The sequence below is a fragment of the Talpa occidentalis genome, unplaced genomic scaffold (genome assembly GCF_014898055.3).
Source record: "Talpa occidentalis isolate TD23 unplaced genomic scaffold, MPIMG_talOcc4v2.1 talOcc4.16, whole genome shotgun sequence".
In the NCBI taxonomy this organism is placed as follows: domain Eukaryota; kingdom Metazoa; phylum Chordata; class Mammalia; order Eulipotyphla; family Talpidae; genus Talpa; species Talpa occidentalis.
In genome coordinates this window covers 79992232-80019879 of record NW_023601653.1, presented here as the reverse complement: position 1 = coordinate 80019879, position 27648 = coordinate 79992232, and the positions used below count along the sequence as shown (strand labels likewise).

The window sequence follows — 27648 nt, the reverse complement described above, 5'->3', positions numbered from 1 at the left end:
CCATGTGGGACCCTCCTCCAGTGGCCGGGGAGCAGCCGGGGATTGAACCGGCGTCGCAGAGGCCGCGGGCAGCTTCGCAACCCAGCGCTCAACCGCTGCGCCACCGGGGAGGCCCATCATAGACCCATTTTTAATTGGATTGTTGGTCTTTTAGTTCTTGAGATCTAGGTGTTTTTTATATATTCTGGATAGATGTGAGATGCAAGCTTTTCTCCTATTCTGTAGGTATGGGAAAAAAATAAGATGATTAATTTGATGACTGTGTGTATAGGAATGACTGCAGGAGAGACGAGAGGCAGAAAGGCCAACGAGGAAGCCATTGCAGGTCTTCAGGTTGCAGTGTACACAAGAAAATAACAGTAGGAAAATTCTTCCAAAAGGCTGTGTCCCACAAGTAAATTTGGAAAAATCCAAATGTAATGCGTGAGATCAGTTATACGTAGACGTAGCAAATGACCTAGTGTAGTTTTAGGAAACATAATTCTATCAATATATCTAAAGCTCTAGCAGCCTAATCACTTAAAGGAAAATGACTGGACCCCTAACACAATCAAACTCAAACCTAATCAATTATAATAAAATGACTGAAGTGAACATAAACAGAATCAATTATATTAACTTGACTGGAGCTGAAACCCAATTAATTGAACTGTACCTTGCTTTCATAGAAGGGGGAGACAGACTGCATGGAATTTCCCCAGCGGGAAAAAAAAATGTTTTCATCATTTCCCCAGTAACATTTATGTTACCAAGACAAGTGAGTATCTTATATGCTTACACAGGAAATAGATGCAGTTCTATCTCCTAATTCTACTTGTTCAGTAAGCAACCTTCTAATTATACAATGTATGACTTCAAAAATCACCAACTATTCTGATCAGCCAATAGAAAGTCTAAGCCACTCGAAGTTTTATGTAGAACTATGTAAATCAATCAATGACTTAAATATCATGCTCTTTTAAGTCTGGTCAACAGAAGTGAGTTCTCCCAGGATGAACTGATTGACCAAAATTGACTTCTGGGCATTCAATGTAAGGTCTGGATCCCTCTTAAAGGAGAAAATTCACCCTAACGTCAACCCAGGTGTGAAAGGAGCATTATTTCATGTACTCAAATCATGAGTGTAGCTTTTTGTTGTTGTTTTTTTCTTTTTAAAGATTTATTTATTTATTTGTTTGCTTGTTTGTTTTTGCATAGAAGAAATGGGGTGTCGGCCAGAGGTGCAGGGGGTGGGGAGGTGAGAGGATTCAGCAGAGACAGAGTGGAGAATAGAACAGACAGATTGACTGAAACACACTGCTGAGGGGAGCAGCAGGCGAGACAGGAGAGGTCTGCTGCGCTATATGTTGGTAGGTCCCTGGCTGGGGATCGAACCCGTGCTGCAGTAGCTGTGGACAGCCTCGTAGGCTGCGTCTTAACCCCTTGTGCCACCAGGGAGGCCCACACCACAGTTCTTGTATGCATAAATAAATAAATCCTTAAAAAAATAACTTTGGCTTGAAGCTCTGTGAAGGCCTTCAAGTCCAGATCCACAGAAGCCGCCATCTTGGTTCAATCTGTTTCCTCTGCCTCTTGCTTAAACAATCATAGATTGCTTCTCCTCCCTCCACTGCAAAATGGGAAACAGTGCAGTGGTAATCACAGACAATGGCGTGTGCGCAGCGATAGCTGTTGACCTAGAAGTGTGGGCCTATCCCCTCTGCAAGATGATGAGTGAGGACCCCTCAAGTCTTGGGTGCTCAGGAGGGTACTCCTTGACAGCAAAGCAGGTCTTGGGGAGATGATAGAAGAAGATAACTTCTTTCTGACCTTACACCAGTCTGGCTTTGTCTCTGAGGTGTAGGAAGTGTCTCCCCAACATAAAACTATGATGAAATTTAAGACCACAAAAAGGAAGCTTCCTGGGGTCATAGAGCTGCTGCTTTCATACAAGGGAATGGGTCAGAAGTGCTAGCTGCATGAACTCCTAAGACTGCCACTTTGGGTTCAACTCTACCTCTGAATTATTGAATCATTCTTTCTGAGGACTGAATCCATAGGCAGCCTAGAGAAAACACCTTTGCTGTGGTACAAAATTGAATGTTAGCCATGTACTTAGAAGACTCTAATCTTCTCTTCCCTTCACAAAGTAGAGAGGCAACAGCCTTAGTGAAGGACAGGGTGACTTTTTTTCACCTTAATAAGATGAGGCCAAACATGCAGACGTATGTGCAAGTAAACTAGTAGATTTGGGAAAGTTAGAGCGTATCATCGAATTGAGTCAATTTTGTCAAAGAAGGGCCTCCCCGGTGGCGCAGCGGGTTGACCACGGCGCTGTGAAGCTGTCCACAGCCTCAGCAGTGAGGGTTCAATCCCTGCCGGCCAGAGAGATCCCCACATGGGGCAGCAGACCTCTCCTGTCTTGCCCGCTGCTCCCCTCAGCAGTGTGTTTCAGTCAATCTGCCTGTGCTGTTCCCTGCTCTGTCTCTGGTGATTCCTCTCACCCCCTGCATCTCTGGCCTGTACTTGTATGCATAAAGAAATAAATGTTGGGGCCTCCTTGGCGGCGCAAGGGGTTAAGACACAACATATGAAGCTATCCACAGCCTCTGCAGCACAAGTTCAATCCCCCAGCAGGCTAGGGAGAAACACGCATGGTGCAGCAGACCTCTCCTGACTCACCTGCTGCTCCCCTCAGCAGTGTATTTCAGTCAGTCTGCCTGTTCTGTTCCCCACTCTGTCTCTGGTGAATCCTCTCACCCCCCACACCTCTGGCCTGTACCCCAGTACTTGTATGTATAAATAAATAAATCTTTAAAAAATAAATCTTTAAAAAATTTTATCAGTGAAATACGAGTCAAGGTTATCTACTGAGAGGGAAGTAGAGGGGGTGTTAGAGATTTTAGAAGGGAGAAGATGTGAAACAATTATTGAGCAAAGTAGAAAAGAGAATTTACCATCGAAATGTAGATTTGGAAACATTCCATTTTTGGCAAAAATTTAATGTGATACCAGTCAACAAGATACTGAGATTTTCTCCATCAGTACAGAACTGTCCAGGTATTGATGTGGAGAAGTTGCATTATAGAACCTAACCAAAATTGCTTTATTTTTATTTTTTTAAAGATTTATTTATTTACAGCTCCTCTCAGCAGTGTATTTCACTCAATCCACGTGTTCTGCTCCCCACTCTGCCTCTGGTGAATCCTCTCACCCCCTGCAACTCTGGTCTACACCCCAGCTCTTGTACACATAAATAAATACAAATAAATCTTTAAGGGCCTCCCTGGTGGTACAAAGGGTTAAGCACCATATTATGAAGCAATCCGCAGCCCCTGTAGCATGAGCTCGATCCCCGGCCGTCCAGGGAGCAACCCACATAGCGCAGCAGACCTCTCCTGACTCGCCCGCTGCTCCCCTCAGCAGTGGATTTCAGTCAATCTGCCTGTTCTGTTCCCCGCTCTGTCTCTGGTGAATCCTCTCATCCCCCACACCTCTGGCCCGTACCCTAGTTCTTGCATAAAGATATAAATCTTTAAAAACAAACAAACAAACAAATAAATAAATCTTAAAAAAAAAAAAAAAAGAAGGGGCCTCCCTGGTGGTGCAAGGGGTTAAGACACAACCTATGAAGCTCACTGCAGCCACTACAGCACAAGTTCGATCCCCGGCCTGGGAGGTGATCCACATGGCGCGGCAGACCTCTCCTGACTCTCCCGCTGCTCTCCTCAGCAGTGTATTTCAGTCAATCTGCCTGTTCTGTTCCCCCCCTCTGTCTCTAGTGAATCCCCTCACCCCCCAAAACTCTGGCCTGTACCTGGTTCTTGTATGCATAAATAAATCTTAAAAAAAAAGAAAGAAAGGTCCTCCCCGGTGGCACAGCGGTTGAGCGCTGGGTTGCGAAGCTGCCCGCGGCCTCTGCAGCGCCAGTTCGATCCGCGGCTGCTCCCCGGCCACCGGCGTGGGTCCCACATGGCGCGCAGACCTCTCCTGACGCGCCCGCTGCTCCCCTCAGCAGTGTACTTCGGTCCTTCTGCCTGCTCTGCTCCCCGCTCTGGCTCTGGTGAATTCTCTCACCCTCCCGCGCTTCTGACTGTACCCAGTGCATGTATAAAACAAAACAAACAAACAGACAAATAAATAAATAACATGCCTCTATTAAAAAAAAAAAAAAACTTCAACATATCTTTTAAAAAAAAAAAAAGAAAGAAAATGAAAGGCAAAAGATGGTAAACAGAGGTTAAATCCTTCACTATTTCAGAGGGTTTTTGCTGGATTGAATTGTTGCAGCTTTCTTTTCTTCCCCAACCTTGACCTTCCCTTATTTCTTCTCCTTACCTCTTCCCACCAGAGAAAGAAGCACTGAAATCTGCTTCTCATTTCATCTGCTTTTCATTTTCATCTGACAGTGCTGCATCCTCCTCAATATGGATCTCTGTCTTTTTCTTTCTGTCTCTTCATTCTAGAAAAGGTAAGCTGATAGTTGGGGGAAGATGAGGCTGGGAGGCCTCTGCCTTCCTCCTTGTGAGTGTCTCATTCTCTGGCAACTGATCCCCTTGGGGAAATACTGGCAGAGGTAGCAGCACCAGGTTATGAGCGTGGTTTCAGCCACAACCAGAGGGAACACAGACAGGAAGGCCTGTTGAGTGTGAGGGCCTGTGTGGAGCTTTGTCAGGAAGAACTTTGAATGCAGAGAATTTGAAAGGGGGCCCAGAGGTCTGGGTGCATTAGATGATCTTTATCCCACATCTCCATGTGTCGTACATGAGACTTGGAGAATCAAGGTGCTCAGGCTCACCCCAGTGAAGAGAACCCCAGGAGCCCCTCCTTGCCGGCCGCTGTCGAGATGGTCACTCCTAGAGGCTAGAAACACCTCAGTGAAGCCCTGTGAGTTACCCCCCCACCGAGGTTAACCCAACCTGCCCCAGGGTGCTCGGAGGACTGTCTGAAAACTCTCAAAAGCAACTAGACTCCCAGCGGGGCTGGGCCATGAGCCTGGTCACTATGGTCTACCCAGCTGCCCCAGGGAACCACCTCTACCCAAGCCTCCTTTCATGACCCTTGACTTCCATTCACTGTAACCCAGGAAACCTTCATGGTCTCTCCCCCAACAACTCTACCTTTGCATGTATTTGTTTCTTTGATACTATTGATTAGAGGATAAAATATTTAAATGAAATTATATTCATCCTCTTGTGTGTGTGTGTGTGTATATATATATATATATATATATATATATATATATATATATATATATATATATATATACTCAGACAGGAGAGCTATGTGTAGGGGGCAGAGGTAGCCAGAAAAATATTGTGGAGCTTGAACTTGAACTCAACTGGACATCGGCGCGTGGACGAGAGGAGAGGAACCAACATTAATGTACTTTCTACACAAGCACTGTCCTTACATTGGCTCATTTAATCCCTCACGACACCTGTGGTAGAAGCCCTGTTCTCCCTGTGCCCACAAGGAAGCTGAGTTTCAAGCAGTTTAAATAATTGACCTAAGTCCGCATTGCTAAGTGTCAAGCTGAGATTCAAACCCAGATCTCGCTTCCGTTTCATCCTGCCTCAGGTTGGTAGAAAGCACCTAGAAGAGCATTCTAGAAAGAGCTAGAAAGAGCATTCTAGAAAGAGCTCTAGAAGAGCATTCTGTTTGAGGGAGCAGGAGGTGTGAGGATCGGAGGCTGGAATGAGCAGGATGCCTGTGAAAATGAGCGACTAAATCATCAGGTAGCAAGCCTTCCAGCTACTGAGGAACAGAGGGTGGGACTTCCCAGGCAGTTCCGCCCACTGCCAAGGATTGCAACAGGGGAGGGTGGGGGTAAGGGCTCTGAGGTTCCTGGAAGGTGACCGAAGCCAAAGCCCACAAGGCTGGCACTGTGCCCTTTATGTGGTTAAAACTGGCTCCGCCCAATGGTGCCGGGATGGGAGAGACCTGGCTTAGGGGCTCCTGGAAGTTTAGCCACTGTCTCCCCTCCACCCACTGCTGCATCCTAGTCCCAATTCTCTCTCAGCATCAGGCTGCCTGTTGGCTTCGGTTCTGTCCCAAGTGTTCTACCAGAGTCTGAGCTTCAGATAGACTTCTCGGTTCCTCGACCCCGAGACACTCTGGCCTCCAGGCTTCTAAGCTTTCGTCTCTTAATAATGATAGCCTCACATTCATATTGATCTCAGTTTCTCTTCCCAGCAAGTCCACTAAAGAGGTACGATCATCATTTCCTTCATTTTTCGGGTAAGGAAACAAAGCTCAGAAAGGTTGGGTTGCCCTAAGCCACAGAACCAGTAATGTGGGGACTCAAGTTCAGGTCTTAAGATTCAAGATCTATCCCTCCCTCATTCTACAACATAGGACTCGGCCTTTCTCTCTCTTGGTTTAGAATTAAGGCTCAAGGGTTGTTTCTCTTGGACACTTATGAACTCATCTATCTACCTTCATCCATTTGAGGTTTGGTGCCCTGGCTCCACTAGCAGGCCAGAACTCTTTTTTTATTTTTTATTTGTTCTTTACTATTTATTTATTTATGCATACAGAGCTGGGGTGTAGGCCAGAGGTATGGGGGTGAGAGGCTTCACCAGAGATAGAGCGGGGACCAGAACAGGCAGACTGACAAAATACACTGCTGAGGGGAGCAGCAGGGAGACAGGAGAGGTCTGCTGCACCATGTGGGTAGCTCCCTGGCCTGGGATTGAACTCGCACCACAGTGGCTGCAGGATAGCTTCATAGTGCTGAAACTCAACCCTTTGTGCCACCAGGGAGGCCTGGAGGTCATAACTCTTAAGGTCTCAGTCCTATGCTGGAACCTTGAGAGCCCCAAACTCTTTCAACTGAAAGTGGGGTCAGTTCCTCTCAACTCCTGGGTTAATCCTCTAAGATTTCTTATCAATGCAAAGGAACCTCCTCAAAGATTTCATATATTATCCTTATGTGAACTAGAACATAAGGAAAAACCAGAGGGTGGCTTAGAAGGTCTGGCAACACCATCTGGCCTCAGTTTATATCTCCCCCCCTTTACTTTAGTGAGAGGGGCCTCACTCTTCCCTGGTCCCAGACTCCTTCCACCACCTCCCCCAGTCATCAGGGTAACCGCCAGGCTCTGCTGCCTAGGATAACGCCCAGCCCTCCCCTTGCCCCCTGTGGCTGCCTCCCCTTTCCGTCTGTTGAGAGAGGAAGCCAGGGGGTGGCGGGTGCAGCCCTGCAGGGCACTGATAAAGGGCCAGCCCTGCCCCCGCCCTCTGGGGCCACTGCGGTCAGAGCAGCAGGCCAGCCGGCATGGCAGCCCTCTGGGACCCATGGGCCTCCCCTGGTCCCACCTCTACCGCCCTGCCCTTCTCGGGAACTGGTTGCATAACCCGGTGGAGTGTTTGGCAACACTGCTTGTGGCTTGACCTGATGCTGGTGTTAGTGTGCACGCGCATTGGGATGTGGGTGGGGGTGGGTTGACTAGGGGTGACAATAAGTCAGCCTTCTGGAGATGGGTAAGCAGCATGGATGGAGAATGGTGTAACAGCAAAGATATGTGGCCACATTTCCCCCCATATTCTGACTCTACTACCTTGGCTGAAGTGGGAGAATCTTCTTTGGGATAGGAAAATCCTAGGTGTCCTGCCTTGCCAAGCCACAGGTACTGACCAACCCATTCAGGCTCCCAAGTCCCTGTTTTTTTTTTTTTTTTTTTTTTTTTAAGATTTATTTTGTTTATACAAGAAATGGGTACAGGCCACAGGTGCAGGAGAGTGAAAAAATTCACCAGAGACAGAGCGGGGAGCAGAACAGGTAGATGGACTGAAAACACTGCTGAGGGGAGCAGCGGGCAAGACAGGAGAGGTCTGCGGTGCCGTGTGGGCAGCTCCCTGGCAGGCCAAGAATTGAACCAGCACTGCAGAGGCTGGTGACAGCTTCACAGCACTGTGCTCAACCCACTGCACCACCAGGGAGGTCCTCCCAATCCCCTGTTAATGGTAAATCAAACAAAAGAGACTAAGTAAAGTGGGAAGGTGTGGTCTGCTGACATCAGGAATCTGAGAGGAGTGGTGGAAAGGAACCATTATCTCCCCTGAGGGCAGAAAGGGTCTTTGGAAGCTGGACACAAGCTGGAAACCCAAGTAACCAGCCTATTCCTGCAGGGTGGGGTTGGGGGTGAAATAGGATTGACACCTCCACCTGGCCAGTCACCTAAGTGACGGCTCTCTGTTCATTTAGCTCAGCATACCTGATCCTGTCTGCCCCCCTAAGTAAGTAGTAAATGCTGGGCCTCCCCGGTGGCGCAGCGGTTGAGCGCTGGGTTGCAAGGCTGCCCGCGGCCTCTGCGGCGCCGGTTCGATTCCCGGCTGCTCCCCGGCCACCAGAGGAGGGTCCCACATGGCGCGCAGACCTCTCCTACCAGAGGAGGGTCCCACATGGCGCGCAGACCTCTCCTGCCGCGCCCGCTGCTCCCCTCAGCATTGTACCTCGGTCCTTCTGCCTGCTCTGCTCCCTGCTCTGGCTCTGGTGAATTCTCTCACCCTCCCGCGCTTCTGACTGTACCCAGTGCATGTATAAAACAAAACAAACGAACAAACAAATAAATAAATAAATAAAACATGCCTCTATAAAAGAAAAAAAAAAAAGTAGTAAATGCTTCAAATGCTTCTATGAACTCCTGTTGCTTAGAGGGTGAAACACCCTCCACCCCCCAGCTCCCCCCATCAAGACACCTTACAATCCAGCCCCAGCCAGACGCCTCAGGCTTATTTTCTACTTCCTGACCCACCCCCATTCTCAAAATCTACTTCTAAGCTAAAACTATTCACTGCTGTGTTGTGCCTCTGTGCCTACACATCTTGGCTTGGAATACTCCTCCCCTTCTCTGTCCTGCGAACTCCTACTCATTCTCCACAACCCAGCTGGATTCGCCTCTGTGATATGACACATGAAGCCTTCCATGAATTTCACCAGGCAGAAATTCTACTCCACAGCACCATATAGACCTTTATTAATGTGATTCCCCTACTAGGCTCTGAGTGAGGACATACACGATGTCTATTTATTTCTCTTTGCGTTCCTGGAGTGTAAGACATATAGATATTTAAAACATATTTGCTGAATGAATGAATGATGAGGCTTGTAGTATCCATAATTGTATTTACAATACCATAAACACTGTCCTGCATTGATTGTTTTCATTCAGTAAATGTTTGTGGACTTGCTGTAACCTGATATCATTAGACTATCGCCACCCCTCATCCCTCAACCCCTCGCTATGCAAGTGAGAGAGCTATATCTGAATGATATCTGAATGTCCCGTACATGACCTAGATTCATGTCCAGGTCATGAAGAGATTAAGAACCCACTAGTGACATGTAATGCAGCTGTGGGTCACCTCCTGGATGGAACTCAAAACATTTAACTTTGGGTTTGGCATGGGTGGTGATCAATTCCATATACAGGCGCCAAGCTCCTGTCATACCACAGAGCCTCTCGAGTTGCTTGGTGTGTTGATGAGTTGTGGGGGTCCCCAGGAAGAACTGGGGTGGCTGATGTGGTGGTGTCATTGTGAAAAACACTTGGAAGACTCTTCACAGCTACTCTTTATCAACTGGGCAGAACATTTTCATTTAATTTTAATGGTGAACACAGTCCTGTTAGAGAGTGCTTGCTGAATGCCAGCCAGCCTTGGGGTGCCACCTATCTGCCTCCCTAGGGTCTTTGTTGCCAGTTAAACTTGAACACCATAAAAAAGAAAAAAAAAGTAGGCTGCAGTTGTAAGGATTGAAGTTAGACATAGGAAGGACTGTCCTAAGAGCTGAAAATTGCTAAAGCCAGTCTCTGCAGAGAGATCTATTTGGCCTGAGGCTTGGGTTATGTGTTGGAGGCAAAGGGATGAATGAGTGACTTCTGGGTTACTTATTGGCCTGACAAAGAGCTGCTGGGAGGTACTGGGGAGTGAAACTGATCTCTTACACATGGGTCCTGGCCTGCCCAAGATATGTGGCTGCCATGTGGTTGGGGTGCCTTGCCTGAAAGGCAGACAGAGGGCACCAGGATCTCCTTTAAGGGAGGTGAATAATGTCCCTGCTGCCCCCCCCCACCTTATAACTGACAACAAGCCTGGCCAAGAAAGAGGCCTTTGTCCTAGGACATCTGAAGCTGCAGGGGGAGGGGATAAGGCTATAGGTGAAAGGACACATCAAAGCCTTGGGGCTGCACCTCCCCAAAATAGCTCCTGTACCTTTTCCCCAGAACCTAGCTTCTCCTTAAAGAAAAACAGAGCCCCAAATGTCCTCCTGTCCTGGGGTTCCACATATCTAGTCCTTACCGTTAGCTGCCCCCCACCTTGCTGTGACTCAGTTTCCCTGTCCCTAAGCAAGTCAAGGGGGCAGAGGGAAAGAGATTGCAACCTGTGTCAAGTTTAGAGGTGACTGCTGGTGGGACATCAGATCGGAACTCATCCTGTGCCTGGGAGAAGCGCCACCGGCTGGACTCCTGGGCTGAAAAGGCGGGTTGGGAGAGGCTGGGAGCCTGGTGTGCCCCCGCGGGCCCGGGAGCAAGGTGGGGGCGGGGTGTGGGCAGAAACCACACCGGGCTCAAGTTTCCTCTCTTGGCCAGAGGGGGCAGGAGGAGAGGAGGGCCGCGGGGAAAGGGGAGGGTTGGAGGAAGGACGGAGAGCTCAGGCCGAGGGCTTCAGAGAGAAGGCTGGTGCGCCTGCCTGCCCAGAGCTCCCCACGCTCAGCCAGAGCCTCCACACTCAGCGCTCAGCTATGGCCTCAGGGTGGGGCCCAGCGCTCCCCAGTTCTGAGAGGTAGCAGAGCTCCTCATCCAGGAGGTGTCAGCTCAGGCCCAGCCTCCTCAGAGACAGCATTGAAGCGTCATCTCTCTCCTCACCCTGCCTGGACCCTGCCACAGGTGCCTGGGGTGGGGGTTGGAAAAGGGACTCCTGTGGGATCTGGGGGGCCAGTTGGGGAGGTGAAAGAGGGCGAGGAGGAAAATAACCAACTTTCGGCAGAGCCCTAGCTTAGATCTCAGGCCTTGCTCCTGGTTTAGGAATTTGACATCTTTGGAGATTCCTCTGGGAGAAGATCGAGATGGTTTCTCGAGCCCTCTGGGATTCTTGGTATGAGAAACTGTGGATGGGGACCAGTCAGTGGTCCCCTGAGATGTGGGGAAGTGACCTTGAGTGACCCCATAACAGGCTGGCTGCCTTGGGAGAGCCAGTAGACTCTCAGGTATATGGTGCCACCCTCCCGCTATTCCACTCCATCCTGCTGCCCTGTCCAGCCAGCGGGGACACTGGGGCAAGCCGAGGAACTGGAGACACTGGATGCCTGGGTTGCTGAGAAGGATGGGGCGGGAAGGGGAGGTGTGCTGAGTTCTTGCCTCCCTTTGCCCCTGCTCAGGGTCTGGAGCTGTGAGATCAGCTGGACCTGGAAGGGAGAGGAAGGCATCCCACCCCCAGTGTAGCTCCTTCCCTTGAGACATCTTGGCAGCTTGGGAGGTAGGAGCCTAGGGATCAGTGGAGAAGAGACGAGGCATCATTCTGCCGGGGCTGGGACTCTAATCATTGGCCTCCAAAGGACTGGATTTTGGGTCTTGGGAGCCAATAGCAGAAACTTGTCCCCCTGCCCTTGTTCTTATGCACCTAAGTCATGTATCGTCCCAGGGACTACTGGATCTCACTCTGATCAAATCTGTCCCCACCCTTTTCTTCCATTCTGTTTGTTTCTGTCTCGCCGCTGTATTACTCGGCCTCTTTGGGGATCCTTCCTAATCTTTCCAAAGAGTTTGCTCACCTGCATACCCTAAATTTCACTGATCTTTCCCCATCCTTTCTCTGCCTCTCATTGACACCAGAGTGTTAGAATGAGCCTCAGAACATGGTCCCTGAGGCTCTTGTCTCAGTGTTTAGAGACTTAGGACATCAATTGAGGCATCGCCCCAGGACACACCCCCCCCCCAAAGGGTCCCCATCCAGCATCCTTATGCCACGGGATACTCTCTGGGAGTACTCAGGGATTGGTCTAGCATCTTTCTGGGTACAACCATCAGGATGAGAGTTAAGGAGTGTGGGTTATAGTCCCTGGAGCCAGCTCAAGCCCTACCTGTTATGCAATGTTGGAGAGCAAGAAGGTGTGTGACCTCCAAGTGCAGAGTAAGATGGAACTGGTTAGAAGTCAAGGGAAATGCGAATCCACTGCACCTTCCAAGTATCTGCACCCTCCATGATGTTCTATTTGATCCAGCATTGGCTGTATTCTCCCCCCGACCTAGACCACTGACTGCTCAGCTCATCCTCAGAAAGGTAGCTCCTACATCTGGTGTACAGACCACTCCCCACCCTCAAGTTTCGGGGGGAAAAAATACTCTCCTTTTGGTCTAGTACCAGCTTGTCACTGCACCAGAGAGCTGGTGGGAGCGGGCCCCAGAGTTTCTCCTAAACTCCCTCTTCCTCAACCTCCTGCCTCCTCCAGCTCCGTTCTGAATGTTCATTTTCCTGTCCCAGGGTGACAGGGAAGTTGAGCTCCTGATCTCCATGAGAAAGGGATGATATTTGGTCTCCTGCTGGGGTAGTCTTGTATTCAGTCTTGCCTGGGTTTGAAGCTAGCAGAAACCTGGAGATTGTTTGTTGGGCTCCTTTCTGGCTTTGTCCTCTTCCTGTAAATCCACACAGCTGGACAGTTCAGCATTTCTCAAAGCACAATGGGGCACTGGCATCAGAAATGCCGGGGAGCTTGTTAAAATACTGATTGCTGGGCACCACGCATGTGAGCTCCATTCAGCAGGCCTAGGGTGGCTTTTAGGGTCCTGTGTCTTTACGAGTCCCCTGGGTGAACGTGGCACACAGTTCAATGTGACTGCCCGGGCCAGGTGAGTTTGCTGCCTCTTACAGCAACGAGCTTCTCCAGCTCAGTCTCCATGTAATGCAAAAGACTGCACGTGACGCTGCGTGCCCAAGGACACGCGTGCAGGCCACAGACCCTCGTCTCCGCCTCCTAGGGCAGCATCTTGTACTGCGCCTGAGAGTCAGATCCGGGAAGATATATGGAGGGACAAAGGGCGGGGGATACAAAGAACTATGAGGCAAGAGTCATGGTCCCTGCCCCCTAAACCCCTTCTCCATTCACTTTGCCTTTGGGCAATTTCCGCCAGAACCTGGGTGGGGGAGTACGCAGGGGTTCCGGTGTTGAAATGGCATCCTGGACAGACATAAACACCCCACCCACTCTGCCCAGTGGCCAAGGGCCTGGGCCTGCACCAACTCCCGGCTCGATGGCAACAGAACAAAGGGGTGGGGGCAGGGGCTGGGGAGATTCTCCTTCAAAAGGATGATGGCAGTTCTCATAGTTTCATGGTAAGTCCAAGAGCGGATTCCATATTAACTGGCTGTGATAGACCATCCTTGTGGGATCTAAGGTCATGAAATAGGTCCTGTAGGTTTCCCTCCCCCCCAGCATGCCTGCTGCGACTGAGAGGGCGAGGTGGGGGGTGGGGGGCTTTTGGGGAGGAGGACCCAAGTGAGGTGTCTTGTCGTAAGAGATCAGGAGGCCCCTGACAAATCTATTGGGAATGTCTTGCCCAGCGCAGGGGGAAAGAGGAATGGAGTAGAGAGGAATGGATGGGAGGGGACAGGATGAGGAGAGGGACTGGCAAGCGGAGATGAAGACAGGGATGAGCGTTGATGAGAATATTAAACTGGGGGACAAAAGGGACCTCTGAGTTCAACGTGTTCAACTCTCTGGTTTTACAAACGAGGAAACAGAGACTCAGAAGTGAGACAGTTGCCCATTGTCACACTAGTGCATGGTGTCGGTCTGCAGCCAGGGGCCAGAAGGGCGATGGAGGGGCGTGTGTACGCAGGACTCTACAGAGATATTCCCCAGAAGAGAAAAGAGACTGAGAGCCCACAGAAAGAAGTGGCTGACGAGGCTGCCAACGGAGGCTGGGAGTGCGGAGGCAGGAATGATGCAGGCGGGAGCCTGGAAGATGGTATCGGCAGCAGAATCAGTCAGTAGAGGTTCCAGACCTGACCCCGCTATCTACCAGCGTGGCTCTCAATTTCTGAATGGACCTTCTAGAATCTTTTCAAAAAGCAATCTCATAAAAAAGCAAATACTTGACAAATACTTAAGAAGTCTTTGCTGTGGCTGTTTTATTACCTTAGGAACCGCCCCCGCCCCCCGCTGTGTGGGCTAGGGTATGGCCAAGCTGACCTGCCCAGACACAGGGCAGAGGTACAGTGTGTGAAGAGACCATTCCTTCTCTGCTGCCTGCCGCTGATAAACCTCTTATCTGAGCCGGGCAGGGGCGCTAGGGCCAGGACAGGAGGAGCGGCAGGGCTGCTATCAACCACCAGGCCGGGGCCATATCTTGGAGAAGGGGAGGGGCTGTCTGCTTGGGTTCTTCCCATAACATACTCCTTGGGGATCCCCAAGCACTCACTCTCCTCTTGGAAGAAAAGACTGAACTAAAATTGAGGACAGAGAAAGAAGGCAGGAACGAACCCTGAGATTGCCTGAGAAAATGGGGGGCTCCATACCCAGATGTGACAGATGCCATTGCCCTGGCCAGTGCTACAGTTCTGGGGAATAAGAAGTAAGAGAAAGAGCAGCCATCTTGTCAAAAAAAAGAGAGGCGAAGACCTACGGAGCAACCTAGGCGCTGACATAGCAGGGCGGCACAGCTTGCATGGCAGAAAGACTTTCTAGCTGAAGGCATTGGTGGATGAGTCCAGCAGGAGGGAGGGGTTGGGGTGTAGCCGGAGGGAGCTTGTCCATGGAGGCAGGGCAAAATCCCTGACCCCCACCTAGCAGGAGAGGCACTAACCCCCATTTCTTCTCAATACAGGTTGCTGGGGCCATTTGGGTTTGGGGGATCCTAGACCAGGCTCTGGCCCAGTAGGATGCCCCCGTGTCCTCCCCAGCAGAGCAGGAACAGGGTGACACAACTGCCTGCTCTGGAGCTGGGGGAGATGGAACTGACCTGGCAAGAGATCATGTCCATCACTGAGCTGCAGGTGAGTGGGGCTGCGGGGAAGGAAGAGGGGAGTCCGGCAGGGATGGCGCCAGGAGGCTGCAGCAAGCGGAGCTCAGGGTCTCGAGCTGGAAATAACCCAGGGGTTGGAAAAGGAAGGGTTGGAGCAGGAGGACCGTGGGGTGGAAGACCAGAACATGGACGGGGCGGGAGGAGCAGGGGCTAGGGGTGATGGGGAAAGAAGGATCCGATCCAATTAGGGGCTAAGCCTTCTCAGCAGCCACTCTGCTCACCCCTCTTTATCCTACCTCCTGCTCCCCTTCCCTTTCTCACCTTCTGACTTCCCTCTCCTCCAGCCCTGCCCGTCTTCTTCCTCGCTTCCTCCCCCTGCCCGAAGCAGCTGGGCCCCTCTCCCCCAGGTAGCAGAGTAGTAGTTCAGGGGCCTCAGGAAAGGGGGGTCAGACTATGGCAGGGTCCTCTCCTCCTGCTAGCTGGACAAAGGGGTGTCTGTTGGCCTAACAATGACGCCTTTGTCTCCAGCTGGGCTGGAGCAGGGTGGCTCCCCAATGTGGGTTGGGGGCCTGGTTTTCAGCGTGTTCTGTCCTCCGCACCTGGGCAGGGACAGAGGGGCTGGAGAGGAGAGGGGACAGCGTGTGCCGGCTCTCCAAAGAGCCTCCGTTCCCAGACCTGGGTCTGTGTCACTGGCCCCCTTTTCTCCCCTGCACCAGGCCTGGGCCCTGGGGATCTGCCCCAGCCCTCCTCCCACACAACAGCTCCCTCTGCTGGGGACCCAGGGCATAACCAGGGTCTGAACTTGACCCTTTAACCCTGGATAACTGCTGAGGAAAAGGGTTCAGGAGTGTCTTCGATAACCTCTCCTTTTCTTCCTGAAGGAAATAAAGAAACCCAGTACGAACTTCCTTCAGGAGGAGAGAGTCCATAATGTTTCTGGTCTGCCCTAGTGACTGACATCCATTTCTGTGTCAGCTTTTTTTTTTTTTTTAAAGATTTATTTATTTATTTATACAAGTATTGGGGTACAGGCCAGATGTGCGGGAGGGTGAGAGAATTCACCAGAGACAGAGTGGGGAGCAGAACAGGCAGAAGGACCGAAGTACACTGCTGAGGGGAGCAGCGGGCGCGACAGGAGAGGTCTGCGCGCCATGTGGGACCCTCACCGGGAGGCGGCTATCGAACCTGTGCTGCAGAGGCTGCGGACAGCTTCACAGCACTGCACTCAACCACCTGCACCACCAGGGGAGGCCCCCCTTTTTTTTTTTTTTTAAAGATTTATTTATGCATACAAGAACTGGGGGACAGGCCAGAGGGGTGTGTGTGTGTGTGGGTGGGTGGGTGAGAGGATTCACCAGAAACAGAGCAGGGAACAGAACAGGCAGACTGACAAAATACACTGCTGAGGGGAGCAGCAGGCAAGATAGGAGAGGTCTGCTGTGCCATGTGGGTAGCTCCCTGGCTGGCCAGGGATCGAACTCGTGCTGAAGAGGCTGCGAATAGCTTCACAGTGCTGTGCTTAACCCATTGCACCACCAGGGAGGCCCCTGTTTCAGCTGCTTTTTCTTTTTTTTCTTTCTTTTTGTGGGACCCTCGCGGTGGCTGGGGATCGAACTAGCGCTGCAGAGGCCATGGGCAGCCTCACAACCCGGCGCTCAACCGCTGCACCACCAGGGGAGGCCCTCTTTTTTTTTTTAAAGATTTATTTATTTATACAAGAACTGGGGTACAGGCCAGAGGCGTGGAAGGGCGAGAGAATTCACCAGAGACAGAGTGGGGAGCAGAACAGGCAGACAACTGAAAACACTGCTGAGGGGAGCAGCGGGCGAGATAGGAGAGGTCTGCTGTGCCATGTGGGTAGCTCCCTGGCTGGCCGGGGATCAAACTCGTGCTGCAGAGGCTGTGAATAGCTTCATAGTGCTTTGCTTAACCCCTTGCACCACCAGGGAGGCCCCTGTTTCAGCTGCTTTTTCTTTTCTTTTTTTTTTTTTTAAAGATTTATTTATTTATTTATACAAGAACTGGGGTACAGGCCAGAGGCATGGAAGGGCGAGAGAATTCACCAGAGACAGAGCGGGGAGCAGAACAGGCAGACGATCGAAAACACTGCCGAGGGGAGCAGCGGGCGAGACAGGAGAGGTCTGCCACGCCTCAGCTGCTTTTTTCTTAGACTAGCTGCATCACAATTTTGCAAGAAACTTCTCATGATCTTCAGCACTTTTCTGTTCCCTTGTTACTATCTCACCGGGTCTTTCAGAAGGACCCAGCTTGGTCCTGAGAGAGAGATGGCTCCTTTTTCTCAGCCTGTCTCCAAACCTTTGTCTTTTTCTTGCAGGGCCTAAATGCTCCAAGTGAGCCATCGTTTGAGCCTCCAGCCCCAACTCCATACACTGGACCCCCACTGCCTCCAACTTACTGTCCCTGCTCTATCCACCCTGACGCTGGCTTCCCGCTTCCTCCACCACCTTATGAGCTCCCAGCACCCACGTCTCATGTCCCTGATCCCCCATACTCTTACGGCAACATGGCCATTCCAGTTTCCAAGCCACTGACGCTCTCGGGCCTGCTCAATGAACCTCTCCCAGACCCCTTGCCCTTCTTGGACATTGGGCTGTCAGCGGCGCCACCACCTAAGCCCCAAGAAGACCCAGAATCTGACTCAGGATTATCCCTCAATTATAGTGATGCTGAATCTCTTGAGCTGGAGGGGACAGAGGCTGGTCGGCGGCGTAGCGACTATGTAGAGATGTACCCAGTGGAGTACCCCTACTCACTTATGCACAACTCCTTGGCCCACCCCAACTATGCCTTGCCACCCGCTGATGCCCCCTTAGCCTTAGATCCCCCCTCGGGCACTGTGCGGGCCAAGCCCCCTGCACGAGGGGAGGCAGGGAGTCGCGATGAGCGGCGGGCCCTGGCCATGAAGATCCCTTTCCCTACGGACAAGATCGTCAACTTGCCGGTAGATGACTTTAATGAGCTACTGGCAAGGTACCCGCTGACAGAGAGCCAGCTGGCACTAGTCCGGGACATCCGACGCAGGGGCAAGAACAAGGTAGCCGCCCAGAACTGTCGCAAGAGGAAGCTGGAGACCATCGTGCAGCTGGAGCGGGAGCTGGAGCGCCTGGGCAGTGAGAGGGAGCGGCTTCTCCGAGCCCGAGGGGAGGCCGACAGGACCCTGGAGGTCATGCGCCAGCAGCTGACTGAGCTATACAGTGACATTTTCCAGCACCTGCGGGATGAAGCAGGCAACAGCTACTCCCCCGAGGAGTATGCGCTGCACCAGGCTGCAGATGGGGCCATCTTCCTGGTGCCCCGGGGGACCAAAATGGAGGCCACAGACTGAGCTGGTCCGGGGTGGGGTGGGCTGGTGATGGAGATTTCCTTCATTCCCTCTGATGAAGGTGCTCTCCACCCAAGACGCAGCGAGAGCTGAGTTCTTTAGACTAAATGGGGACATTGGTAACACCTGGCGGTTGGTGGAAGGGCCAAGCTTTATTTGACTTGTCTGGAAGCAAGGATGTGAGGGGAGGGCTGGGATCTCTCTTCCGATTCAGCTTCCCTGTCTCCAACCTGCACCTTTTGTTTGAGCTTTGGTATATAAAGCGTTCTACAGAAACAGTATTCCACTGTATCTTTGTTTTCGAGGGTGGAAGCTGAGCAATCCTGAGTTCAATAACCTATTGGCGGTGGGGAGGAAACCCTGCCAAGTTCATTTCTTTCCCAAATGAGGTACGCAGAAAATTTGGGCCCCTGCAGTGTGATCTGCTGCTCCCATCCCACTTTTCAAACATGGATAATCAATCTGAGGAACCCCACTCTGTTGTGAGAGGTTCCTATTTATAGAGCTGGGAGAGTCGCCCAAGCAGGTAGACCCTCTATGAGGTTCAGGCCTCTCCTCTGTCCATGGAGCACAGAATACCCACTGGCCTCCTGTTTCAGCCACCCCAAAAGGATTCCCTGGGTCCTGATGTGCCAGAGCTTGCAGAAGACTGAACGAGGTGCTCTTAATTGGAATGAGACATTTTGGACACTTGTTTCCGAAGTTTCATATCCAGGTCTTAGTAAAACCTGCTTCACAGTGGAGTGCAATATACAAAATCTCTCTCCCACCCCGGGCTGTTAGGCAAACATTACCCAATTCTTGCTTTATATACCCCCTTCTTCAGATTGTTTTAAGATCTAGGACCTTTTAAAAGATTTTTATTTATGCATACAAAAACTGGGGTGTAGGCCAGAGGTGCGGTGGGGGGCTGGGTGAAAGGATTCATCAGAAACGGATGAGGGGATTGAACTTATGTTCCAGTGGCTGGCAATAGCTTGATAGTGCTGTCTTTAACCCCTGCGCCACCAGGAAGGCCCTGTAATCTACATTTTTTTACCTGTCACATCTAATAATTTTTAAAATAAATTTTTTTACATCATAGTTCATTTTTATACAATATATGCTTCACCACCCCCCACCCCCGTGTAGTGTCCATAGTTTCCTTCCCCAATGCACCCGTGCACCATCACCTCAGTCCCCTGTGCTCCTGTCTCCCTCCTCCTCCCCTGCAGGATGTCTCTGATTTATAACTGGTCCTCAAAGCTGTAAGCACTGTAAATAAAGTGAGGAGACAATGGTCTGCTCTCTTGAAGGTGCACAGCAACAGGAAGGACATCAACCCACCGAGACAAAAAGGTAGTACAACATGGCTTCAGAGTGACTGCATTGTGATCCAAAAACTTAAATAATTTGCTCAAGGATTAAATATTGCTTCTGTAACTTTCAGATTACCTTTGAAGATTTTTAAAAAATTATTTTCATCCATACAAGAGCTGGGGTACAGGCCAGACGTGTAGGCATGGGGTGGTGGTGGTGAGAGGATCCACCATAGACAGAGTGGGGAAACAGAACAGGCAGACTGACTGAAGTACACTGCTGAGGGGAACAGCGGGCAAAGCAGGAGGGGTCTGCTGCGCCCTGTGGGTTGCTCCCTGGCCGGGGGATCAAACTCATGCATGCTGTGGCTGCTGTTAGCTTCATAGGTTGTGTCTTAACCCCTTGTGCAACCTGGGAGGCCCCCAGACTCATTACCCTTTGAAAGGCTAAGACTTCCATCCTTTACACTGTTAATCTTAACTCTCACTTGAGACTTTTTTGAAGTCTGAGGAAGCTGGCCAATAAATACAACTTGTTTGGCAATGATGAGATTCATTACCCCTGCAGAGCTCCCAGCAGATAAACATAGCTCTGAGAAGTGACTCACTGAGCTCAATGGCAGCAGTTGGCTTTTACAACTTTATCTCCTCCTGCCAGGGGAGTTACAAAAAGGACATATTCAAGGGAAGCAATGACAAACCACTTACTTCTAAGTGGGTCAAACCATTCCTGCAGCGAGCCATTTATTTCACTTAAAACCATGACACCGAGTAACTTTAATATAGTAAAGAATACAGCACTATCTTTGTATGATATAATCCTTCCTCCGTATCCCAAATTTCAACATTTTAAGCAGTTAATATTGTTGCAGTTTTCTTCAACCATGAGCTTTAAAAAAAGTACTACCTTCTATATAAGCCCTGAGATTAGATGGATCCAGGACAGCATTGGCAAGGAAGCTTTGATTCTGCTACAAATCTTTCTGGCCTGGGGCCTCCCTGGTGGCACAAGGGGTTAAGCCTCAGCACTATGAAGCTATTGGCAGTCACTGCAGCAGAGTTTGATCCCTGGCCAGGGAGCTACCCATATGGCGCAGCAGACCTGTCTCGCCCGCTGCTCCCCTCAGCAGTGTATTTTAATCAATCCGCCTGTTCTGCTCCCCAATTGCTGTGAGAATCCTCACACTCCCCTCCCCCTGCACTTCTTGCCTTTACCTCAGCTCTTGTATGCATAAATAAATCTTCAAAAAAAAAAAATCATTATGTGCCCATAGTCAAACCTGAAAAATGGTAAACAAATATACAACAAAATCAAGAGACAAAAAAGACCCAAGAAACAGAAATAAAGTACTTTATTTAAAAAATAATCCATTCATATAACTGAATGATTTGAGCTGCACAGCAGCTAATGACAACTGCATGGCAGTGACAATGAAGTGCCCAAAGGCTGAGTAAAGGTTGTCCTCATTAGGATATTCCTGCAAAGAGAGAAAGTTTATGAAGTACTTGTAAGCAGTGAACGACTCTACAGTTACATCCATTCTCTTTTACGAGGAACCCAGCTGCTTTATGGTTCAGAACAGACTCGAGAGCTCATTTTTGGTTCTGAGGCACAGCTTGTCATCCTCACTTTCAGAACACCAAGCGCTGTTGCTTTATATAAAAACTTACCTTTTAAGACATCAACTTTTGACAGGTGAGTTTCAGTTTAAGAGAGCAGATTAGCCTGTAGTAGCAGACTCCTCCCTAGAAAAGCAAAGAACCTTTAGAACTAGCTTTTCTCTGAGTCCAAGTCCCATTTCTGGCTAAGGCCCCCACCCCCACCCTACTAATGGTCCACCCAGCCTCCCTCCCACCATCATTTTGGGGAAGATTCTATTGCATTACTTTGAGCCATTGTTTTAAAGAAATGGGTCAAAGGAAAATAGTAAATAAAAATTAAAGGGCAAAAATATATTATCACAGCATAAAGAGCTCACTTCCTTCAATTGGGAGCGACCAAAACTAGGGTATTAATTTAAAATAGTTCATCTCCAGAAAAACAAGTTCAGCTTTACTGGACTAGTTTTTGGCTCAATTGATTAAGGAAAATATAACAAAACTGGACTTTAGATAACTATATGGGTGTAAGTAAAATCTGTTCTTACCTACCAGCATAGCAATAAAACCTTTCCTCCTGGTTCTTACTGCTAGTCCTAAGAGTCAGGTGTGCCTTACTCTTGTCTGCCTCCTTCCTTGCGATGGTCACTGAAACTTCACTCCCTCCTAGCTTTCATGGAGGGTGCTGCTGGTGGCCTGCCCCTGGCTTATCTGTACTCCACATACCACAAGTGTCTACTCTCAGCTGTAGAGTGTCTGAGCTCGGAGCCATTCGCGCTAATGCTTGCTAGCAGTTCCTAGAAGCTGAACATCTCTCCTGGATCTTTAAAGGCATTGTCACGAATCCTGAGGTATCTGCAAACTCCCTCAATAGTTAAGATTCCACCTGCCATTGCAAACTCAGCCAGTATCAAACCCATGGAAACTACCATCCACACTTTCCCACCCCCTCCACCCCGCCCTCCCCCACCCCCCTTCCCTCCCCACACTTCCGTGATTAACACACCCACGGGATGGATTACACAGTCCTAGTGATCAAACAAATCTATGCTACTAGGTACAATGGCACTGAAATCGAGGGCACCAAAGGGAGGACTCAAAAGAACCTATATACAAATAACAATGATTGGATATTGCTGTTAAAAAGGTTTAGAAATCATTTTCTGTACAATTAACAGTTTAGGGTGGTTGTGTGATCTTGTGCCGTAATTTAAAGGAAAACTGCAGTTTAATACGAATGTAAACAAATAATGGCTCCTCACCACCTCCAGTCACACTATCCAAGCAGTGTGGTTACTCCACCACCTCTATGAAGACCCACCCCACCAGGATAAGGTAAAACTGCAGTTTTCCTTTAATGTGAACCTGTTTTTGTGATAAGAATAAAAAAATTCTTACTGGTACTGGTCAGTTTAAAAATGTCTCTCAAACACTTCTATCTGTGGACTTATGGGTGGCATTAGCCAGCAGCTGGTTTCTATTCTCTGGCAGAGTTTTGAACTTGAATTGTGATAGAAGCATTCAACATTATCAGGGGGGTAATGGGTGGGGAAAGTCCAAAGCTCTGCCAGTCCCAAATCCATACAGTTGTCATTCCATTCAAGATATTAAATCGTTTATTGATTACACATGATAATGGATGATACACAAGGTTCATTCCCATCTGTGATTTTATCTGGTACCATAATTCAATTTAGATATATTGCATAGGATGTGCCAACAATCATTAATAACCAAATAAACTCCATGACTTTGCTTGGGTGACCCTTTTAATGGTGAACTCCAAGTCACAACACAGTAACCGTCAGTTCAACTACACCAAGATTTCTGAGAACAATGGCTTCTCTGCCCAAGCAAGTTATAAATAAATTTCAAATGGAACCTGGCACCACCCTGAAGGAATTCTAACTTCACACTGTTGGGATAGTTTACCAAGATGGCTTCAGAGTAGACTAACTTTACACAGCACATTTAAAAAAAAGACACATTTATTCAGCGTCATGATCAGACTATTACATTTAGCAATCAACAGCATGGGTGCAAAAAAAAAAAAAAAATCTACATTAAAACCCTTTGTTGGAATGCTTTACACTTTCCACAGAACAGAAACTAAAATAACCTGTTATACAATTAGTCACAAATACAGTCCTCGAGATTTTTTTGCCCATACACATGAGTATTGTCTAAAACATGTCTTCTTTGTAGCAGCTAGGCCCTGCCACCACTGTGCTTGGCTGAGTTCACAAATCTGTTGTAACCTGTAGCTTCCCTGTCACTTCTCTGGCTCTCCTCTCCTGCTAAGCTTTGTTTCCTGTTGAACAATATGGAATAAAGTTGTTAATCTAAACATATTAAGACTCAAGGCTACAATCCAATAGCAAGTTTTGTTTCCCACAAATTTTGCTGATCTATTAACTTAATATCCACAATTTTTTTTTACTGCAATTATAATGTTAACTATGTTGCACTGCTCAGCTACATTAGGGTTACTGGGTTCATTAATAATTACAAAAAAATTAATTTTAAACACAAAAAGGTGTTCACTTACCTGGCAGTTAATTAAAACCTTCTGCCACTGCCATAGCTACTGCTGCTGCTGGAACCACCATAGCCACCTAAAATTAAAATTCATTCTTTTAAGCTTTGGAAGTAACGCTTTTGTATCTAGCATGATAGAATTCCAGTTTTGAACCATTAAGATTTTTTCAATTAGTTTTAAAATGTCAGCTTTTTAGTCATCTACATGTGTATCAGTTAGATTTCATGTATCAGTTGCTAGTAATATCTATAGTTCTAGAGATACTTGGGCCTCAAATACGACATATGGAAACTATACCTTGGTTTCGTGGTTTGGCGAAGTATTGGCCTCCACCACCATAGGGGCCAGAGCTTCTGCCTCCAAAGTTTCCTCCTTTCATGGGTCCAAAATTTGAAGATTGATTGTTGTAGTTGCCAAAATCATTGTAGCTTCCACCACCTCCAAAATTGCTTCCTGGAAAGACAAAGATAACCTTAAGTTGTTATTTGGGGAAGTGATTCTGAATGTATTTAGTGTTCAGAGTGAACAAAAAAAAGTTGTATTAATTATCTGCTTTTCCTCCCAAACTCTGGTGGCTCCAATTGTTTTCCTTACACTTCATCCTTTCTGGGCAAGAAATTCAGTTGAATCATCCAGCAGTTTAAAAAGTCACCATGGCCCAACACACATCTTCTACAGCCTTAACCCAGCCAGAAGCACTGCAAATACATGCTGCTTTCCTAGATACATCAACTAAGTGCCTAAGGTCCCAAAGGAGTTAAGATACTCAATCCTGCTGGCAGCTAACCTAATTCCAATTGAAGACACCACTATCCACTTATCTATTTGGGAGTGAGGCGGCCCCAGCTTAAAGCTAGGAGGAGGGAGCATGGAAGCCCACTGAAAAAATACCATGCAATGTGCCACACAATGCTTAAGATCATCAAATTCCCAGATAAGCCATCAACTTCACAAGACTAATCTAGCTATTGCACCAAGTACTTGGGTCACTGGATACCTACCACTACCACCGCCAAAGCCGCCTCCGCCTCCTCCGTTGTTATAGCTGTCATAGCTGCCACTCCCGCCATAGCCACTGCCCTGGTTTCCATAACCCTGTCCACCACTTCCATAGCCTCTGCTTCCTCCAGAGTAACCAGGGCCGCCTCCTCCATAACCACCTACAAGAATACAATTCTTCTCAATAAGACAAAGGTATTTAACAATCAAAATCTGTGCAAGCATAATGGCTAAAGGCCTGCTCACAGCATGCTTGTTATGGTCAGTGTTGAGCTTGTCATGCACTAGTTTTAGTCTCTACTAACCTATTCTAAAGGTTGCCAAAAGTTTCACTTATATACTGCTCAAAATTACTCACCATCATTACCAAATCCATTATAGCCATCCCCACTGCCACCATATCCACCACCACCACGGCTGCCACCAAAGCCACCTGGAAGAAAAGCAAGGCTTTTAAGTATGTTTGTAATACACAAATTATGTTTTTCTAAGTCAAAGTTTCAATAGGCAGCTCCTGGACTGCAAAACCGATTCGCATAACAAAGATATCAACTTCTGGTTGCTGATAAGTCAGAACCACATTTGGATAAAATGTAACAGGAAACGTTCTGGCAGTTACATACAGCTGTAAATTGCGGCCTTAAATTGCAACAAGCATTAGTCATCCGAGGGTAACTGATTACAAGTTTACTGTTAATTCTTTATGCAAACTACAACTACACATACCTCTACCACTGAAGTTTCCTCCACGACCAAAGTTGTCATTCCCACCAAAACCACCTCCACGACCACCACCAAAGTTTCCAGAACCGCTTCGACCTTAAAGAGATTAAATCAAAAAATGTCAAGCCATATTGGAATCTTTCAAAAATATCTTCAAAGTTCAATCAAGCAAAACCCTCACCTCTCTGGCTGGACGAAGCACTGGCCATCTCTTGCTTAGATAAGGCTTTCCTTACTTCACAGTTGTGGCCATTCACAGTATGGTATTTCTGAACTTGAAAGAGAACATGATCTCAGAGTTTAGAATGCAACAGGGATTTTGGGGCCCTTAGCAAATATCAATCATCTAATACTTACTGACAATTTTGTCTACAGAATCATGGTCATCAAAGGTTACAAAAGCAAAGCCTCTCTTCTTGCCACTGCCTCGATCAGTCATGATTTCAATCACTTCAATTTTCCCATACTGCTCAAAGTAATCTCTCAAGTGATGTTCTTCAGTGTCTTCCTTAATCCCACCAACAAAAATCTTTTTCACAGTTAAGTGGGCACCAGGTCTTTGAGAATCCTAGCAAGAAAAATTATTTTAGGAAAATTTATCTTCATATCAAAGTTTCTACCATCCCCATAAATGTAAAGTATCTTTGCACACTTGGGGGGAGGGGAATCACTTACTTCTCTTGACACAGCCCTCTTTGGTTCCACAACTCTTCCATCCACCTTGTGTGGCCTCGCATTCATGGCTGCATCCACCTCCTCCACCGTGGCATACGTGACAAACCCAAAGCCTCTGGATCGCTTGGTATTTGGATCTCTCATCACCTGAGACGTTAATTCATTTAGTACACCGTAAGACCCCCAAAACTAGTATCACTGCTCTCTGAATAAGGTTAATAGCAAATTTTATACGTCCTTCACACAAAATCCTCCAGGTTTCCTTCTGCAGATTTGCGAAGGAGCTTTTTAGTTAAGCAACTGTTTCCTCTGCCAAGTTCTCCCCAACTGCACCCTTATTTACAACCTCCATAAACATCCAGGCAAGTATAAGAGGCAGGCGAGCCCGGTAAGCCTACTACGCCTAACTTTTTCTGTCTCTTCCAACTCTTACCACACAGTCCGTGAGCGTTCCCCATTGCTCAAAATGGCTTCTCAGACTCTCATCGGTAGTTTCAAAGCTCAAACCTCCAATGAAGAGCTTCCGAAGCTGTTCCGGCTCCTTGGGAGACTGGGGGTTGGGGGAGAGAGAACGGTGAGTGAGGCCCTGACGCACAACACAGCCCAGTAAGAAGCCAAACCGGACTACAAAGCACCCCGTGCTTATTGTTCCTCTGGGCCGCAGGAAGCCACGTGCTGCTCCCCAGGCTCGCGGGCCCGAGCGGGGGCTGGGCGGAGCGCGCTCGGGCGCATGCGCCCCCCTCTCCCGCCGACGCAGGCGCAACAAAAGAACGGGGCGAGACGGGTGCGTTCCCCATAAAAGACTCCGGGCGCTCTTTACGCAAACCACCCCTTGAAACAAGGTCAGAAACAGATCCCCGAAGAGCCAAGCTCCGCCCGGAGGAGCACGTCCGGGTCGCCAACCGGGGCTGCGGGAGGGCGGCCTCATGGCGACGACGAGGACAAAATGGCGGCCTGCACTTCGGGAGGGGTAGGCCCGGCGGCGGCCGAGCCTCCGCCGAGGGGCCTGGCGCGCAGAGCCGAGGCGGGCCGCCCCCCGCCGGCTTCTGGAAGGGGCGCGGGCGGAAGCTGGCCGCGGAGCGCGTCTCACTCACCTCTGACTTCGACATGACGGCAGTGGCAGGGAGACAGCTGCGATGCTTCCTCGCCGGCGTCCACAGGCAGAAAGGAGCAAGCCCACGAGCGGGTCGGCCAGCCTACCTTCGGCCTCGCTTTTTTATCCCGCCTCCGCGCGCTCGGCATTGGCAGACTCCGCCCACGGCCCGCTCTGATTGGCTACAGGAAATAGCTGCCCCCTGCTATTGGCCCGCGGTATCGGATTGCGGAGCGCGTCATCCGCCTGGGCGTTCCACAGGCTCCACCCCTGGAGGGCCATTGGTTGCGAGTAACATTTTTCCGAGCGATTTTTATTGGCTGTCCAAGCAATCATTCATATTTGAATGTACTTAAGTGCTTAAAAAAAGTCACTCTCCACGCCCTGAATATTATTAAACTCAGTTGGCAAAGTACGATGAATACTAGGTGTTA

General features: G+C 49.0%; 3 protein-coding genes across 4 annotated transcripts in view; 1 reads left to right on the top strand and 2 right to left on the bottom strand.

Moving 5' to 3' along the window:
- The window catches only part of COPZ1 (COPI coat complex subunit zeta 1), a 40325-nt gene extending 24964 nt beyond the window's left edge, over window positions 1-15361 (bottom strand). Inside the window, exons 1-2 of the mRNA XM_054696684.1 lie at window positions 15267-15361; window positions 4318-4455 (exon numbers count right to left, since the gene is read on the bottom strand). Of these exons, the coding sequence (XP_054552659.1) occupies window positions 4318-4359 (42 nt within the window). The 5' untranslated portion in view covers window positions 4360-4455; window positions 15267-15361. The remainder of the gene's footprint in view (window positions 1-4317; window positions 4456-15266) is intronic.
- NFE2 (nuclear factor, erythroid 2) lies at window positions 10657-18629 on the top strand. The gene is made up of 3 exons (XM_037514894.1): window positions 10657-10871; window positions 14808-14976; window positions 17281-18629. The coding sequence occupies exons 2-3, from the start codon at window positions 14863-14865 to the stop codon at window positions 18289-18291; spliced, it is 1125 nt and encodes a 374-aa protein (XP_037370791.1). The 5' UTR covers window positions 10657-10871; window positions 14808-14862; the 3' UTR covers window positions 18292-18629.
- Window positions 18630-22186: 3557 nt separating this feature from the next.
- HNRNPA1 (heterogeneous nuclear ribonucleoprotein A1) lies at window positions 22187-27317 on the bottom strand. 2 transcript variants are annotated; one of them, XM_037514895.2, is made up of 11 exons: window positions 27216-27317; window positions 26555-26671; window positions 26122-26268; window positions 25804-26014; window positions 25628-25720; window positions 25450-25542; window positions 25082-25156; window positions 24726-24884; window positions 24022-24177; window positions 23734-23800; window positions 22187-23496 (listed from the first exon to the last, which is right to left on the bottom strand). In XM_037514895.2, exons 1-10 carry the CDS (start codon window positions 27228-27230, stop codon window positions 23745-23747), a joined length of 1122 nt encoding a protein of 373 aa, XP_037370792.1. In that variant the 5' UTR covers window positions 27231-27317; the 3' UTR covers window positions 22187-23496; window positions 23734-23744. The 2 variants fall into 2 exon arrangements, with proteins under 2 accessions (XP_037370792.1, XP_037370794.1); XM_037514897.2 differs by lacking the exon at window positions 24726-24884 and having other exon boundaries at window positions 22189-23496; window positions 27216-27316.
- Window positions 27318-27648: the final 331 nt, after the last annotated feature.

Coding starts and splice junctions, on each gene's coding strand:
- NFE2 (XM_037514894.1), top strand. CDS start 14,863: ATGCCCCCGTGTCCTCCCCAGCAGAGCAGGAACAGGGTGACACAACTG. Junction 14,977..17,280: donor TGTCCATCACTGAGCTGCAG/GTGAGTGGGGCT, acceptor TTTTTCTTGCAG/GGCCTAAATGCTCCAAGTGA.
- HNRNPA1 (XM_037514895.2), bottom strand. Junction 26,015..26,121: donor AGAGGGCTGTGTCAAGAGAA/GTAAGTGATTCC, acceptor TTTTCTTGCTAG/GATTCTCAAAGACCTGGTGC. Junction 23,801..24,021: donor CGCCAAACCACGAAACCAAG/GTATAGTTTCCA, acceptor TTTTAATTTTAG/GTGGCTATGGTGGTTCCAGC.